Consider the following 16,108-nt stretch of genomic DNA (forward strand, 5'->3'; position numbering starts at 1 on the left):
TATGTGTTATTTCCAGTGTGTTAAAAGCAAATACTGCTTATCATAGATATTTTCTTCTCCCTTGTATAAGCCAAGCATATTCACTGTATAATAAGGACAAGTTTTACCAACTGTGACATGAACTATTGATACTTCTAATCTCTGAGTCCATTTCCAGTCCACAAAATATTTTTGAGTCATACTGACTTAAGAGTCACCTTTAAAAATGTTCTTTCAGTTGCTTTTTAAATTGCAAATGTATTCTGGCAGTCCTGCAGGTGTTATTTTAAATATTCAATGTTATTCTTAGTGTTCAATGTTATTCTTAATCTTCAGTTTTATTTTTAATATTTTAAAGACAGTAGATGCTTCTCTGTAAGATTTAGTGATTTTCCTTATTCTTGAATTTGTTGGCAGTGTTATGGCATTTATTGAACCAGTTTGATTAGAAATGAGACTTGCTTTCTGCAGAGAGGTATTTGGCCTCAAGAGTCATAGGCACTTGATTTTAAAAGCTGCTGTATGCATCTGCCCTTAATGGTCTCAGGACAAAAATGGGATCTGTAGGATTTTTGTGGTTAAAACTGCCTTAGATGAAAAAATTAGGATCTTTATTTTACTTTTAAATTTAGGATCAGAGTTACCTTGGAGTTTTTGCTGTTGGGGTATGGTTTGCCCTGTCTGCTGAAACACTCTGTGTCTAAGCTGACTTGAGCTACTTGAGCCAGCTCTGAGTCTGTGACATGAGGGAGCAGTAGCTGTGTTGTTTGTGGGTTGCTCTAGAGAGAATTGCTGCAGAAAGCTGGGAGTTGTTGCTGTAACCTTTTCTGGCTTGGAACCTCGGCCAATAGAATGTTCCTGTAATTTGTGCTGTGGACAGATGCTGTCTGTAGTGCTGTTTATTTGCAGAGTCCAGTCACTGTTGTATGACATGCTTGGGTTTGAGGTTTATACCCCAAGTGCAAGTGCACAGCACAGCCCAGAGTTCCCAGCCTCTGGCAGGTACTGCCAAGGCTCTGTGTTACTGCCACTTTCTTAGGCAGGGGTTTGCAATTCTCATAACCATGTGAGTCTAAGCAAGGGGTTAAAAATTGAGTCTGGTAAATAAAGGCTGAAATGGCAGCTGAGCTCCACAATTAAAGTGTTCAAAGTCAAAATTGCAGTTTAATATTCTCACCAAACACAGCTGAAAGCAAAATCTGAAACAGCTTAGTGAAAAGTTTCAAGTCACTGCACTTGGCAGGTATTGGCCTTGTCAATAGCTCTAGCAAGGCTGTGGAAAATGCTTGGGTTCTGGTTTTGGCAGACAAAGAGTGACCACATCAAATATTTGAAGTGTAATGTATTGTAGTGTAAGAATGAAGAGCCTGTGTTTATTACTGCTATGTGTTCATAACATCTGTGTGTGTTTTGCTTTGGTTTGCTGTCTTCATTGGTTTTCCTGGTCTGTACAACTATTTATTGTGGAAGAAATTCACCTCTGAAATTGAAACTGGGAGTCAAGATGGAACTGAGGAACTGACACAGAAGAATTAGTAAAGTTTTGCTTTGAAATTTGTTGTCTCATCTGTTCTTTCTTTTTTTTTTCCTCTCAAGATAGAAGACTAAGGGGCTATAAATATGAACATTTTTCCTCCTCTTTTCTACCTCTAAAGCTTCTGATTGAAATTCCAGAGAATAGAATAGAATAGAATAGAAGCATTTGTTATTACAAGTGTAGTCTGGTTAGACTCATAAATTAAGACTCACTGATGCTCTCACATTAAGGCAGGGTCATTACAACTCTGGCCTTACATTTAGATATGCTTCAACTTTCATCTACATGTCAGAAGACTTAGTGGTGATATTTCTGTTACCTCTCCTCTGTATGTGTTTACTGCATTTCTTTGTGTTTCATATTTTTTTGGATAGTCTCAGTTTCATTCAAAGAAATGTATTTTCTATGGTTTTTTAAAATTTATTTTATTTTTTTTTAAATAAGCCAGACTGTTTAAGGTTGACAAGGTGGCAATGTAAGGACCAGGATTAGTGAGGAAAATTATGAATAATCCAGTCCTTCAATCTTGACTACTTTGTTTTCCCAGTGGTTTGTACTGCCCTCATCATAGCTGTGCTGTGTCTTTTGCTGATGTCCTTCAGTGTCAGTTTTTAAATAAAAATGATGAGGGACAGCCAGACCTATTGTGGCACTTTTTCTGTGATTCATGCTGAGAGACTGAGAGAAGAAGCAGCTTCAAGAAGAGTGCAAAACTCAGAGTTGTTCTACATCGGGGTCTGCTCCTGAAGTCTTAGCCAAGCATTGACTTAGCTAAAGAGCTTTTCTGGGCTATGTAAACCAGGAAAAAAAAATCACAGTGAAGTTGTTGCATACTGTTGAGAGACATCCTTTCACGAAACTATAATCTTTGTGCATAATTACTTAAAAATAATGATTAAAAAGTCATAATCCTCTATGTCCCTAAAGTCTCTTGAAGATGTATGATGTATGTTTTCTATCTTTCAGTGCACTTAATCCCAGCAAACCCTGTGAGGGAGGATGGGTTGAATCCCAAGAGCAGGAAGAGAATAATGCCTGATTTGCTGACGGAGCCCCCTGCCATAGACCCCGTTTATGAAGCCCAGGTGTACTGCAACGTTCCCAGCATCGCCGAGCGCAGCATGGAAGGTGAGCTGGGCTGGGGAGGGCACACCTCAGCTCAGCTGCTTCTTCCTTTGTGCTGTTATGGGAAATGAGAACTCTGTGCACTGGCAGTTCATTGCTGCTTGGAGAAGGTGGAGCAAATGCCAGCTGGTCACTGAGTTACATTAAATCATTCAAAACCTCCTTTCCGCTTTCCCCTTTCCCCTTTCCCCTTTCCCCTCTTGATTTTTGGAAATTGTTCTGTCCACCCACTAGTCAGCTATAGGTCTAAAACTGAAAGGGTTGGGAGGGGTATAGATATTTAATATTTGAATTGTAATTCTTGTTACACATCAGCTGCATTTCAAACAGTTGACTTGGAATTCAGGAAGAAAAACCCCACTGAAGTAATTAATTTTGGAATTACAAGCCATTAGACATGGTCAGCTAGAAGGCATATTTGCATTCTTTACTCCACAGCAGCTGCAGCAAGTTTGAATGAAGCCCTTCATTAGCATATCCTACTAATGGTTATCAAATAAATCACAAAGTAGTATGTCAGAAAGATCCAGATTAGACATGCTGCAAAATCCATCATTATGATGGGGACCTGAAGAGAGGTGTTATGAAAGTGGAATAACCTTATTGTGCTTGAGTAGTGTTTTGTGTGGTTGGTGGACTTCAGATGTACTATGGAGATATGCTAGGAGCCTCAGTTTTGTATAACTTGTCTTGCAATCTGAAGTAAAATCTTGCTTGTATTGGTAAATTGTAATTTCCTAGGGGTGTTTTCTTTCATTTCAATACCAATGCTGTCAAGCTAATGATACCTACTTTCTTTTTGTATTAAAGGTAATTTAAAATTTAAATTATAGGTAATTTTTTCCCTTGTTTTCTCTTTCTTCACTTTAGGTCATGCCCCTCATTATTTTAAGCTGGTGTCAGTTCAAGTGCTGATTCGACACGGCGATAGGTACCCCCTGTATGCCATTCCCAAGACAAAGAGACCTGACATCGACTGCATGTTGGTGCCCAGCAGGTAAAATTCTTGGAGGTTGTCTTTACTAAGCTCTTTTTTTGCTTGAGAATATTTTTTATCCTCTTCAGGAAACAATTTGTGCAGCCTGAAGTACACTGTGACTTCTGACCATTGTGTATTGCCATGGTTAAAAAACCAACCCCTGGATCAGTGGTGCACAGTATTTTCTTTGAAACAAAAGCTATAGCATGTTACCAGTTCAGACCAGAGTAAGTTCTTCATATTTCTTTAAAAAGCAAAAGCTATTTAGTTGGATATTTAAGTTGCCATTCCTCTTAGATAAGTTTCTACATTTCGAAAATGTAAGTGCATTTTTTGAGATGATCACTTCCCTTCATGCTTCTCTTCACCTGAATACAAAAAGCTCTCAGGCAGTTCAGCACTACCATAAGATATTTGTATTTATTTATCCATATTTGTATTTATTTTTTCTTTTACTCTTCAGAAATATAGGCTATCAGAACTTTCCCTTAATGATTTGTGTCAAAATTCAGGAAAAAATGGGAGTTGTACATTTAACTGTTAAAATACAAGTTAATGACAACTCCCCCTTTCCTGTAGTTACCTCTCTCTGTTTAGATCTGTCACAAGTTAGTTATTTGTGTCTAACTGCTACTAAAACATCATTTTCCTTTCTGTTTCAGTGTAGTGCTTTTGTCTAACACCATGTCTTTGTAGGTTGCTGAAAACTGTTTTCACACCTGCATCACTTTGAGCTGCAGATCTGATCTGAATTGCTCTTTGTGCCAGTACCTTCCTTGTTTGTTTAGATTCTACTCACTGATACAGGTGAATTATAGTGTGCAACATTAGCAAAGCCCAGTGATGATGTAATTTCCCAACCTTTGCCATGGCTTGTTTGATTACATGTAAGTACTTTTAAGTAGGATGATGATGGTGATTTTTCAGCAGAGGACTTACCAATGAACCTACTGAATACTTAAAATTAAAATACCAAGATATTAGCAAATATCTGGGCAAATCTACCCTTTCATGCTGCTGTCCCCTCAGCAGTGTCAGGTGTGGAGATTTCAATGGCTGAGGGCTGTGTGTTGTGTTCCTGCATCCATTACTCAGGAAAAGAGGCACAGTAGGTACACAAAGCAATGTAGATGGACCATAAATACCTTTTTCCAGAATGGTATGGAATCTCCTCTGTCTTTAATTCCAAACCAGAAAAGCAAGAACATTATTTCTTGACTCACAAATGGCTTTACTCAGTTGTGCTGGAGATGTTAATGCCACACTGAAAGTACATCCTTTCACCTTGGTGCCTGGGAGATCATGGAGCAGATCTTCATGGAAGGAATTTTTAGGCAAGTGCAAGACAAAGAGATGATCCAGGACAGCCAGCACAGCTTTACTCAGGGCAAATGTGCCTGACCAGTCTGGTGGCCTTCTATGATGGGGTGACTGGCACAGTGGTCAAGGGAAGAGTGACCAGTGTCATCTGCCTGGAGTCCTGCAAGGCTTTCAGGGTGGTCCCTCATGGCATCCTTAACCCAGCTGCAGACATGTGGATTGGAAGGGTGGGCTGCTCAGTGGTGAATGGATGCAGAGGTGATCAGTGTCTCTGTGTCTATGGAGGCCAGTGGTGTCCCTCAGGGCTCTGGGACCAGTGCTCTTCAATCCCTTCATTACCAACATGGACGTGGAATTGAGTGCACACTCAGCAAGTTTGCAGTGACAAGAAATTTGTGTCCAGCTTGAGAAGCAGATCCATGAGAAACTCGAGAGGGTCAAGAAGTTCAAGAGGTTCACCTGGCTCAGGGCAATCCCAGACATGGGTACAGACTGGGAGGAGTCACTGAGAATAACCCTGCAGAGGAGCTGGGGGTGGATGAAAAATGACACGAGCCAGCAGTGTGCACTGGCAGCCCAAGAGGGCAGACATTGGCTGCTGCTGTTCTGTGTTCACATTTCAGCTTCTACCAAAATGCCTGTTTTGTCAAGAGGTGTCATCCAGGGGTCTGGTCCAACATCCTTCAGGAGAAACTGGATTTCCTTGAGAGGTCCCTAACCCCAGAAGCACTCTGTGCCCACTGCAGACTGAGTAGCTTCTGAAATGAGATGTGCATTCCTGAGGCTGCAGAGAGGAGACCAAACTTCAGTTATCTCTGCCATAGAGTGGAGTGGGAGTTGCTTTAATCAAAAATTATTTTTCTAAAAGATGGAAAATGAATTGTTTGCTAAAAGCTATGATAACATTTTTAATGACCTGCTTGTAAGGGGTGAGATTATTTTCAGCATGAAATTCTAAGTAGAGAAATATGATCCAGATTTCTATTGGAGTTCCTAAAGGCTCTGATCTTCTGATCTTTCTTAATATCTGTCATGTTAGAATGTATGTGAGAAAGCTTTATTGAAAAGATGTTAACAGCAAGTGACAGTGTTAGATGAGTAGCTGTGGTTCTCAATATTAGTGTGCCACATGAGACCTCAGTTTTGTATTTGTCAGAAAAGCTTTTATAGCTGTTTCCAATTCAGTTTCAGTACAACATGAAGGCCCTGGAGTCAGAAAAACTATCCCTAAAAGGCAAGGAAGCAGTGTTGCTTTGACACAGAATGACCAAGTGGAGCAGTTGAGAGGGCACAGCCAGGCTCTGGGGAGGCCAGAGGGGACACCCGTGGCTCTCACTGATTTGTGAGCATTAGAGCATCACTGTGTAAATGACACATCCCTTACCACTCACAGCCACTGAAAGACCTTGTCTCCTCAAGAACAAAATTTATGTAAAAGAGCATCTCCCCTCCTAATTTAGGGCAGCAGAAAGATGAAAGGAGTTGGCTCTGCACCATTCTGTCCAGATGTGTTAAAGCTGACCTTACTGAATAAAGCTAGAATGGAGCCATTGTTTTGAGTGGAACATTCATTACTTCAGCATCAGGAAGTTATTTGCTGTGTTTGGCTGTCAGGCTTATATTCCTTTGTGATGTAAATTTGGAGCTTGATTGTAAATGTGTTTATATGGGGAGTGTGACAGGGTCTGTAATCACTGCCTTTGAACTGAGGCTTTCTTGCTGCTGTGCAGTTGAGCTGAGATGTCTGATGGAAAGTCTGGCTTGTTTAAGCTTTCTGGACTTACAACATCAGATAAGCAAGCTGCTCATATGCAGGCTGCTCTTTATTTGACTTGGCATTCAGCTGATGGAATTCATTAATTAAGCAGATTATGCCCCAGCCCCGTGGACTTCTAATGGATATGCAAAATAGCCTTGAGGTCACGCTTGGGTTTTGTGAGTTATGGATTGTGACATATAAGTGTGGGGTGAATATAAGCAAATGGATTAAATGCTTTGGAGATTTTTTCCATCTAAAACTTCAATTAATATTATTGTTATAATTTTTATTGTTCTGGATGTAAATTTCCAAAGGGAACCAAATAATGCATACTTTTTTCCTCAAGAAAACTACTTGAATGATGTTATGAAAATCTGTTCATTGTAGTATTTGCTTATGGGGGAAATAAATTAATCCCACACATTTTTTTCCTTATGTAGCTCACATTTATAGTGTCAGAAGTAAAAAATATGCAGTGTTTCTTCACTGAGTTTGTGAGAGGGAAGAAATGCTTTTTGGAAGATGCTAAAATGATTTCAGAAGACTGCTGTAATTTGATATAAGCTGAGTTAATTAGCATATACTTGCAGACATTTTGAGAGGTGTTGATGGTAATCATAAGAAGCTTAGTAACAAATACTGAAATTTTAGGTTCAATATGCACATGTTTTGAAGCTGCCACAGAAACAAGCTGGGAGGTGGGAGATGAGACAAGTATCATACTGTGAGCTGAAGGGGGTGTGGATCTGACTTGGAGCGAGGTCAGAGTAGGATCCAGACCAGAGTCAGGTGGAGAAAGGTCTCCTGAGGCCTCTGCTGGCTTTAAAGAGTCAGACAGCAGTGGAGGAGATGGAATTCCAGAGCCATAGAATGGTTTGGGCTGGAAGGGACCTCACAGATCCTCTCATTCCCCCTGCCAGGGGAGCACTGAGGAGTTTGTATAAAAGTGTACAAGCTGTGAGACCTTTATGAATAAATAATCCCTAACTGTACTACTGCTGCCTTAGGATCTCTTCTGTGGACTACACTGATCTATTGTTGGGTGTAGTGGCTTTTCCCATTCATTGGTTTTGTGAAAAGCACACACTCTAGTAGTCCTTTGATCTCACACGTTTTTTTGCCTACTTGAACTTCACAGAAAATGTTATTTTTGCTTGAAGTTCTAAAATGATTTTTTTGCATTTTAAGTAAAGAGAAAGAGACTCACTCTTGGGATAGTTTGCAGGCAGAATCTTGTTTTGTATGATCACAGAAAAGTCATGTTTGTGTGTCTGAAGCCTGGTGGGGTCATGTTTACTCACTGAGTGATGCACTGAGGGCTCTGCAACTCCTTGTGAGAAGCCTGCTCCTTTCAGCTTTTGCCATGCATTTTTGTATTAACTCCTTAAGGAAAAAGGAAATTTTATTGAGGGATGCCAGCTCTGTTCCTGGCAGAAATACATAATATAGTTCAAAGAGTTGTGCAACATTTTTCCCTTGTACACTGGTTACAGTGTAGCAATAAAAGGTGATATTAGAGCATTTTAAGGCCTTTGCAAATATGATATTTAAGTGTTGATTAAGGATTTAAATGTTGGTCCATTTTAATGCTAGTGCATGAAAACCAGAGTATTCAATCTGGGATCTATTATCCCTGTACTTAGGTTGTAAATAACAAAAGGATCAACTGAATTAATTATTTGAGAGAAAAGAAGCATCCTCAGTTTTGTTACAGATAAAATTTATTCTATTGTACACAAATAAAATTATTAAAAGGCAGATTAACAGATGTTAAATAAGGGAACAAAGTGCTAAAATTGGGAAGTGTGGCTGTTGTTAGTGGGTTTAAATGAAAAGCTGTTCCATTTTCTGACAAAATTTGGAATTTTTTTTATACTCCTACCTTTTGCAAATGTAGTAGCTTGCCATTGTAAGGCCAGGATATCTCTTTAGTTCATTTTTATTTTCTGATTACTCTTATGGAAATAGAATTTTAAGGATAATTCAGTCTTTTCAACTGTACAACTGGAGCAATTTCCTTTGCTTCCTGCTCTAGCAGCCCCAGCAGCCTCAGCTGTGTTGCCTGGATACTCCATCTCCTGCAGCATCTGTAAATTGGCCAATTCAACAGGAGGATTCATATTCTAAATAAAAGCCAGGTCCTGGGGTGGGAGGGGGAATGCTTTGTCAGCTGCGAGCCTGAGTGCTGCTGCAAGTCTTGCTGCTGAAAAAAATAGATGTTTGTTTGCCCAGTTGTGCAGGGATATCTGTTTAACAAGGAGTAAGCTTTGAATTTCTATTCTGAAAGATGTCCAAAAGTAATATTTCATATAATTCATAATGCAGTTCTGCAGGCTTGGGCTTATATTGTGCTCACTTTAAATCCAGTGTAATCCAAAGTTAAGTAACTTGCATCTCCATGTCTAATATTATTAATACACTGTATTAATACATTGGAATATAAAATCATCAATTATCATCCCTTTTGTAATTTGATCTTAAAAGTTAATTTATTTTGCCTGCCATTTTTTTTCAGAAAAATCCTTTTGCAAAGTACAGATAACTAGTTTTCTTTCTTCTTCCCTTTCTTTCTTCCCACAAGTGATTGCTGGCAGTTTTATCAGCACAGATTTGATTCCATTAGCATTCTTTCAGGCTTTTGTAAGCAAAGCAGCAAAAGAAGCAGAATGGATAAAGCAGTTCTGTTAGTTTTCTTTCACATGTATTTACAGAACTTATTAATTAAATGAACAGAGTTTAAGGAAAATTTTGATTGTCAGTTTATTCATGTGTAGAGTTTTACAAAGTTCAAAATTTAGAGAATTGGTGGTTCAGCCTGCTACCTCTGTAATAAGCTTAAAAAGCCATTTTCTAATGGGTGTAATTTAATTTTCTCAACTTAATTCTTCCATTTTTAGATTTCATTTCTGGGCTGTGAAAATAGTGCAATGTACAAAATGTTCTGTTGGAAATGTTCATCTGGAGCTGGCGTAAGCTTCTAATGTACGATTGTACCACAGGAAGCCTCTACTGCTTGAGAAACAAAAATCAGGCTTTGTTCTTTCTCTGCTTTGCAAATACTGATCTTCAGTTGCCCTGTTAAAATTACAATATACAGAAGAATCTATGGATTTAAAATATCATTAATTGGCTGGTTTTCCTTTAATTTGAAGTAAAATGAAAAAATTAGTCTGATTTTTAATCTCATTATGCTTTCTGTCTCATTTTGCATTTTTTCCTTACTGGCAGTTGTGGCATAATAGTAACATTTTCCTGACAGGATTTTTTTTTTCCTGAAAAGAAATTGAATACTGGAAAATTCAACTTTTAGTAAATGATATGAGCTACCTTTCTGTTGACAGACACTGATTCTTATGAGCTTTCCTGTATATGCAGGCTGTGAGCAGAGCTCTGCAAGAAGTCCTCTCATGTGTGGCAGTTTCTCAGTTGGCTCTTCTAAGTGAGCATGGATGTCTTTGTCCCAGTAAACTTCTATTCCAGACTCTCATTCCTGCTTTAGTGGTGTTACTGCTCCCTCTGGTGTGTCATGCAAGTCAGGTTTCTTTTTGAGACCTGAGATTTTTATATTCAAAATAGTTTATCCTTCTAACAACTGTAAATATGAGCAGTAAACACAAATCCCAGAGTTATTTAAGAGATCCCTGACAAAATTTATTTTATATCTATTTTTTTAAGCAACATGGAAATAACTGTATTCAAACTGAATATCCTTATTAAGACAAGAGCCATCTGGAGCAGACTTGGGTTGCCAAGCAGTTTCTGATGCAGTTCTGCACAAAATTAGAGAGGTGACTGTGTAACCTTTGGTAACTGCTGACATTTAACAAGGAAGTCCCCACCTGTGTAATGCATTTCTGCTGTAGGAATGTGATCAGAGATTTATTTTTTAAAGGTTCAGGTTACCTTTGGGTTACATTGTGGGATTTTTTGTACCTGTAGCTTTCTGTACAGCAGTACTACAGTGAGCTGAATCCATGGTGTATTTGAAATTTCCAATGCAGTATGGGAGATTTAAGCATTCTTTCACTGACTTGAACTCTGTTTCAATGAGTTAACTTGGATATTTTAGTGAATATCTCTTCCAGCTGCATTCATTACTTCCATGGCAGAGTATCTTGTGTATGTGTCCAGCAGTCTTGGCCTCTTTTTTCCTGGATAAAAGTGCAGTACCCCAAACAATGATTCCAGTTTTAATGGGGACACTGGGTGCTGCTTTCCTGTCCCACATAACTGAGACTACACTTGCAATTTGATTTGAGGCTGAAGCAAGTAGAAATAAAAGCTGAGATTGTGGTCAGTGTTGCACATTGCAAAATCTGAGAATTCCTTCAAGATCACCTACTTAAAGTACTGTATTGAACCCCTTTAGATTGTAACTGGCTTTGCCTGTGCTGTTAAAGAGTGTTGGTACTTCAGAAACGAGAGAGGTTTGGAGGGTTTTTTAAGGATTTTTAAATATATTTTCTTTTTCATTTTAATTCATACAGGCATTAGTGACTGAATTCAAAGCAACCAGAAATTGCTCTAAAATACTTAGTGATAGGTATCATAATTTTAACGTGACAAGACATAGTTCTTTGTAGTTCTTTGGTAGATAGTAAGTAGTTAGGTTTCTTTTCCATACTTGCAAAAGTCCTGAGTAAGAGCAGATGTTGTCCCAGTGGGAAATAACTTCACATCATGAAATTTCTGAGCTGACATACTTGGAATACTTGACTCTCTCGAGCTGCTTTCCCATATGCTTTTGGAAGTTTCACATTTTGGTTTTTATCTCTCTAGGAAACCTTCTCATCCTCAGCTTGAAGCCTTCATTAAGCATATGTCCAAAGGGTCTGCAGCCCAAATGGATGGTTCTCTGAGCAGCCTGCCTCACTTCCCCAGTCATTCCCTGTGTGAAATGGGAGAGCTTACACAGACAGGTGAGTTCCCCTAGCAGCTCTGTCTCATCCTCTGCTCTGTTGAACACAGTCAGCTTGAGAAGGGACCTTCTGATTCTCTTTATATTGACATAAATGCTTTTTTATGGCATCTTACCATGCTGGTCATATCCTCAGCTATGCTGGGCTATGTAACTCAGCTGTAAAAGTGGCAACAGTTGGTAGAAGCCATGCTTTGTCCTATAGCTTGACAATCCTGTTACACACTGGTCAATCTTGGCATCTCTTTTAAATTCCTTTGTAGCAAGTCAAAGCACCTTTCTTTCATGTTGCTTCACACCTCAAAGCTGCTCTGTTACCCTTGTGACAAACAGCACTGCTCAGTCCCTCCTGAGGAAGATCTGGTGCTCTGTTACTGACAGGGTTGGGATTCAGAGGGACTCTGTGTCCCCTACAAGAGATGCTGATGTAGCAGACAAACCGGGCATTATGGAAATGCTTTATACATCTGGCACCTGTCAAATCCTTGTGTGTTCTGGGATCCCTTTGGAAGGAATCCTTGGCCACTGTCAAGTCTTGCAAAGTGATATCAGGAGAAAGCAAGGCAGGACACCACTGAAATTGCACAGACACAGATTGTGTCACTGAGCTGGCATCTGGGGACTCCTGTGGATTGCAGCAAGGTATGCAGAGGTGTTCTAGTGCATAAAGGGTTCAGGCCTATTGCTTTGCTGCTGTGCAAGAAATGTGGATTCTGGGGTAGATGTTTTGGCACATGAGAAGGATACACTCCAGCTGGATAAAGGCAGAACTTTAGCATAAATTATCAAGCAATTTAAATACTCCCTGAAGGAAGATGGAGAAGGAAGCTGGATGCAATTGCTACACCTCATGATTGTTTTGTGAGTTTGTACACTAATTTACATTTTATGTATTTGTGTCCTGACTGCTGGTGGTTTTATTGGCTGCCATAAATTTTCAGGGGTGCAGCATTCTCTGCAGGCCTGAAAACCTGACTGAGGTGCAGTCTTCAAAAACACCTTACTTTTATAGTCATGTTAGACCCATTCGGTCTGTGTCTTAGTCCAAAGAATTAATATTAAACCACTGAGGTTATAAACAAACTTTATGGAACTAACTTCTTTTCTGTATATCAGGCTAGTTCCTAGAATATGGGAGATACTGAAGAATAGCAAGTTTCTCATGTTTCAGACAGTTTTCTTAACAGTCATCATAACTGCAGTTCAGTTTTGTAAGTTTATCAGTAAGGCTACTAGCTGTAATTTTTTTTTTTTTGCATAACTGCAAAGATTCTAATCAGGTGTTGTAATTTCTGTCAAAACACAGGGGTTGTACAACACTTGCGAAATGGACAGCTGCTCAGAGAAATTTACATCAACAAACACAAACTGCTCCCCAGTGACTGGACAGCCAAGCAGCTCTACCTGGAGACCACGGGGAAGAGCCGAACCCTGCAGAGCGCCCTGGCCCTGCTCTACACCTTCCTGCCAGATTTTGACTGGAAGAAAATTAACATGAGGCACCAGTGGAGCACCATTTTCTGCTCAGGAAGCTGTGACTGTCCCATGAGAAACCACTACCTAGAGGAGGAGCAGCGCAGGCAGTACAGCTTACGGGTGAAAAACAGCAATTTGGAGAGGATCTACGTGGATATGGCAAAGATTGTGGGCATTCCCACCAGGCAGCTGAGAGCTTCTAACCCTATAGATTCTCTCCTGTGCTATTTCTGTCATAATGTCTCATTTCCATGTACCAAAGCTGGCTGCATTGGTATGGAACACTTCAAAGTAATCAAGAGACACCAGTTGGAGGATGAGAGAGAAAGACAGGAAAAGAAACTTTACTTCTTGTATGCGCTGTTGGCTACTCATCCTCTCCTCAACCAGACTGTCAATAGGCTGCAGCGTATTGCAGAAGGCAAGAAGGAGGAAGTGTTTGTCCTCTACTCTGCACATGATGTCACCCTGTCACCTGTTCTTAGTGCCTTGGGCATTACAGAGGCCAGATTTCCCAGATTTGCTGCCAGATTAGTTTTTGAGCTGTGGCAGGATGGGAAGAGGCCCAAAGAACACTTTATCCGCATCCTGTACAACGGTGCTGATGTCACATTCCAGACCTCCTTTTGCAAGGATCATTATAAACGTTCCAGCAAGCCAATGTGCCCACTAGAAAAACTTGTCAACTTTGTCAAGAGGGATATGTTCTTAATTTTTAACAGTACAAGCTACTATGATGCATGTCATAGGAGAGCACTGTAGAGAAGGGAGGAGGAAAGGAGGCAGTGTTAACTTATGTCGGTGATCTGTTTTCTGGCAGAGGCACAGTTCAGTTTTCTTACTTCTTGTGTTTTCATGTGTAAGTACAGAAGGGTAATGCTTGAAACATTTTTCAAATAGTTTAATTTTCATTCAGGCTGCAGATGGCCTTTAGTAGAAGAACAAATGCCAAGGGTTATGCGTGTGTGTACACTCACAAATGCTGTTAACTGTTGTGATAAACCATGTGGTGAATGTAACCTGGCCCTTGCTTGATAGAGTGAGAGAGCATAGACTTTGTGTTCCTCTGTTCCAGAGCAATACTTGGATAGCCTAAGTTTAAAGCCAAAACTCCATTTTTTTCTAACATCATCTCACAGTCATTTTAAGCACTTCATGTCAGGGTCATTATGAATTCCAGGTGTCTGCATTAAGGCATTTTAAAGGAATTTTTGAATTTCTTTACTCAGAGGAAGCCATAATATTAGAATATTATGGTCCTTAAAGGAAAGTGCATGTGTGTGTGTGTGTGAATACTTCCTGAGCATGTACAAATGAGCGTGTGCCTTCTGCACCTCACAGACCTAGAAACCCTTGGCTGTTGTTGCCAGTGCCAGAGAAGGGTGTACTGGAGAAGGGATACAAAACTCTACTCTCTGATTGCACTTTCAGCACTTTGAATAGTTCAAACACAGTATAGAAATATGTGAAGGCCTTGTGACATTAAAATAGGTAGCAAACACTAACAGTACCACTAAACTTGGTTGGGAAATTAGGCTTAGAAATCAGTTTTATGGTGAAGTGTTGGGCTCTTTTCCATTGTGAACACATTCAAGCTGTTGTGCTATGGTACAAATCAGTATTTTAGGAATTTGCTATGGTGACTGCTTGAGACAGCTTGACTAAATACTGAGAAAACTTTGTAGTTGAGTTAGTATTTTTATGGACTAGGAAGCTCTTATTTTGTAAGACCAGACTTGTACATATTGTACTGTGTATATTTATAACACAGTAGATCTTTCTTACTTGTTTAGTTTGTAAAGACTTGTGGAGGTCACTTTTTAGACATTTTTTCCCTTGATCAGGATGTTTAGACTTAAGAATAAACTGTCTCTTATGGGTAATTTGAACAATGAGTAGATATGAAAACTTCAGACTGCTTTCATCTCTGTAGGAGTAGTAAATTGAGAACCAATTTTTAATAGAATTCCTAGAAATTTTATAATGATGGAGGTTTTGTAACTTCTAGAAATAAATTAGTCTGTGAGTTGTGATTCAATGGTGCTAGTTTGTCAAAGAAAACATAACTCAGCATAAGTTCTCTGACTCTTGGCATTCCACTCTCTCTGTTTTCAATGCTGCATTTGAACATGTTTCTTTAAATAAAATTCTGGGGTCTCTTTGTGTTTTTGTGTTATGTTCGTTGTGACTTCCTTAGCTGTTTGCAGGAACAAGATGGATATTGTTCAGCTGCTTGTTGCATTTCTGATTTCTGCACTCAATCTGTCCTGGGCCCCAGTCTGGGCAGGAGCAAGTAAACATTTCATGAACACTGAACTAGAAGTCCTGATAGAATATTGGGGCTTTGGTACCACATTGGAGTGGTAACATTTCTGTCTAAGAGACTAGATCTGCTTGTGTGCTGGAGACCAGACAGGAAGAGAGAATCTGAAAGTTGAGCTGACTGTAGAAATTATGGCAAGGGGACCTTTTGCCCAATATAACTAGCAGAGACCCCATAACTTTTCCTTCATGTTGAGGTGGGACCTCCTGTGATTGTGCCCCCACTGCCTCTTCTCCTGTCACTGGGCAACACTGTGAAGATGTCTCTTACAGTTCCCTTCAGGTATTGATGAGATTTCCTTGAGCCTTCTCTTCTCTGGGCTAAGCAGACCCAGCTCTACCCTCATGTCAGGTGCTCCAAATCACCTTGGTTGTCAGCGGGGACTCTCCAGCAGCTCCATCTCTCTTGTCCTGGTGTGAAAAAGAGCACTGATAGCTGTTTCAGCCAAAAAAGCCTCCACTGTGGTCAGGGTAGTGACAAGAAACCTGGACTGGGGAATTTAGGTAATCTCGAACTAAATTTCAGCTACAGCTTCAGGTTGTCAGTATCTGCTCACCTGTATGTTTGAGGGTCACTGGGTGGGCAGAACCAAATCTTTAATGTAAAAATAATTTTTTAAAAAGGGAAAAAGCTAATTATTCTTCAGTGTATGCACAGTTCATTAAGATCTCCTGTAAGCCATACACAGAGAG

The 16,108-nt window shown here is 39.7% G+C and overlaps 1 protein-coding gene across 2 annotated transcripts in view; it reads left to right on the forward strand.

Moving 5' to 3' along the window:
* PXYLP1 (2-phosphoxylose phosphatase 1) overlaps positions 1 to 15,254 on the forward strand; it is a 47,944-nt gene extending 32,690 nt beyond the window's left edge. For both annotated transcript variants that reach the window (XM_066556515.1, XM_066556516.1), the window contains 4 exons: positions 2,483 to 2,644; positions 3,512 to 3,638; positions 11,479 to 11,618; positions 12,924 to 15,254. In XM_066556515.1, the coding sequence (XP_066412612.1) occupies positions 2,483 to 2,644; positions 3,512 to 3,638; positions 11,479 to 11,618; positions 12,924 to 13,855 (1,361 nt within the window). In that variant the 3' untranslated portion in view covers positions 13,856 to 15,254. The remainder of the gene's footprint in view (positions 1 to 2,482; positions 2,645 to 3,511; positions 3,639 to 11,478; positions 11,619 to 12,923) is intronic.
* The last annotated feature ends 854 nt before the right edge of the window (positions 15,255 to 16,108 follow it).

This window comes from Molothrus aeneus, chromosome 10 (assembly GCF_037042795.1).
Source record: "Molothrus aeneus isolate 106 chromosome 10, BPBGC_Maene_1.0, whole genome shotgun sequence".
Lineage (NCBI taxonomy): Eukaryota > Metazoa > Chordata > Aves > Passeriformes > Icteridae > Molothrus > Molothrus aeneus.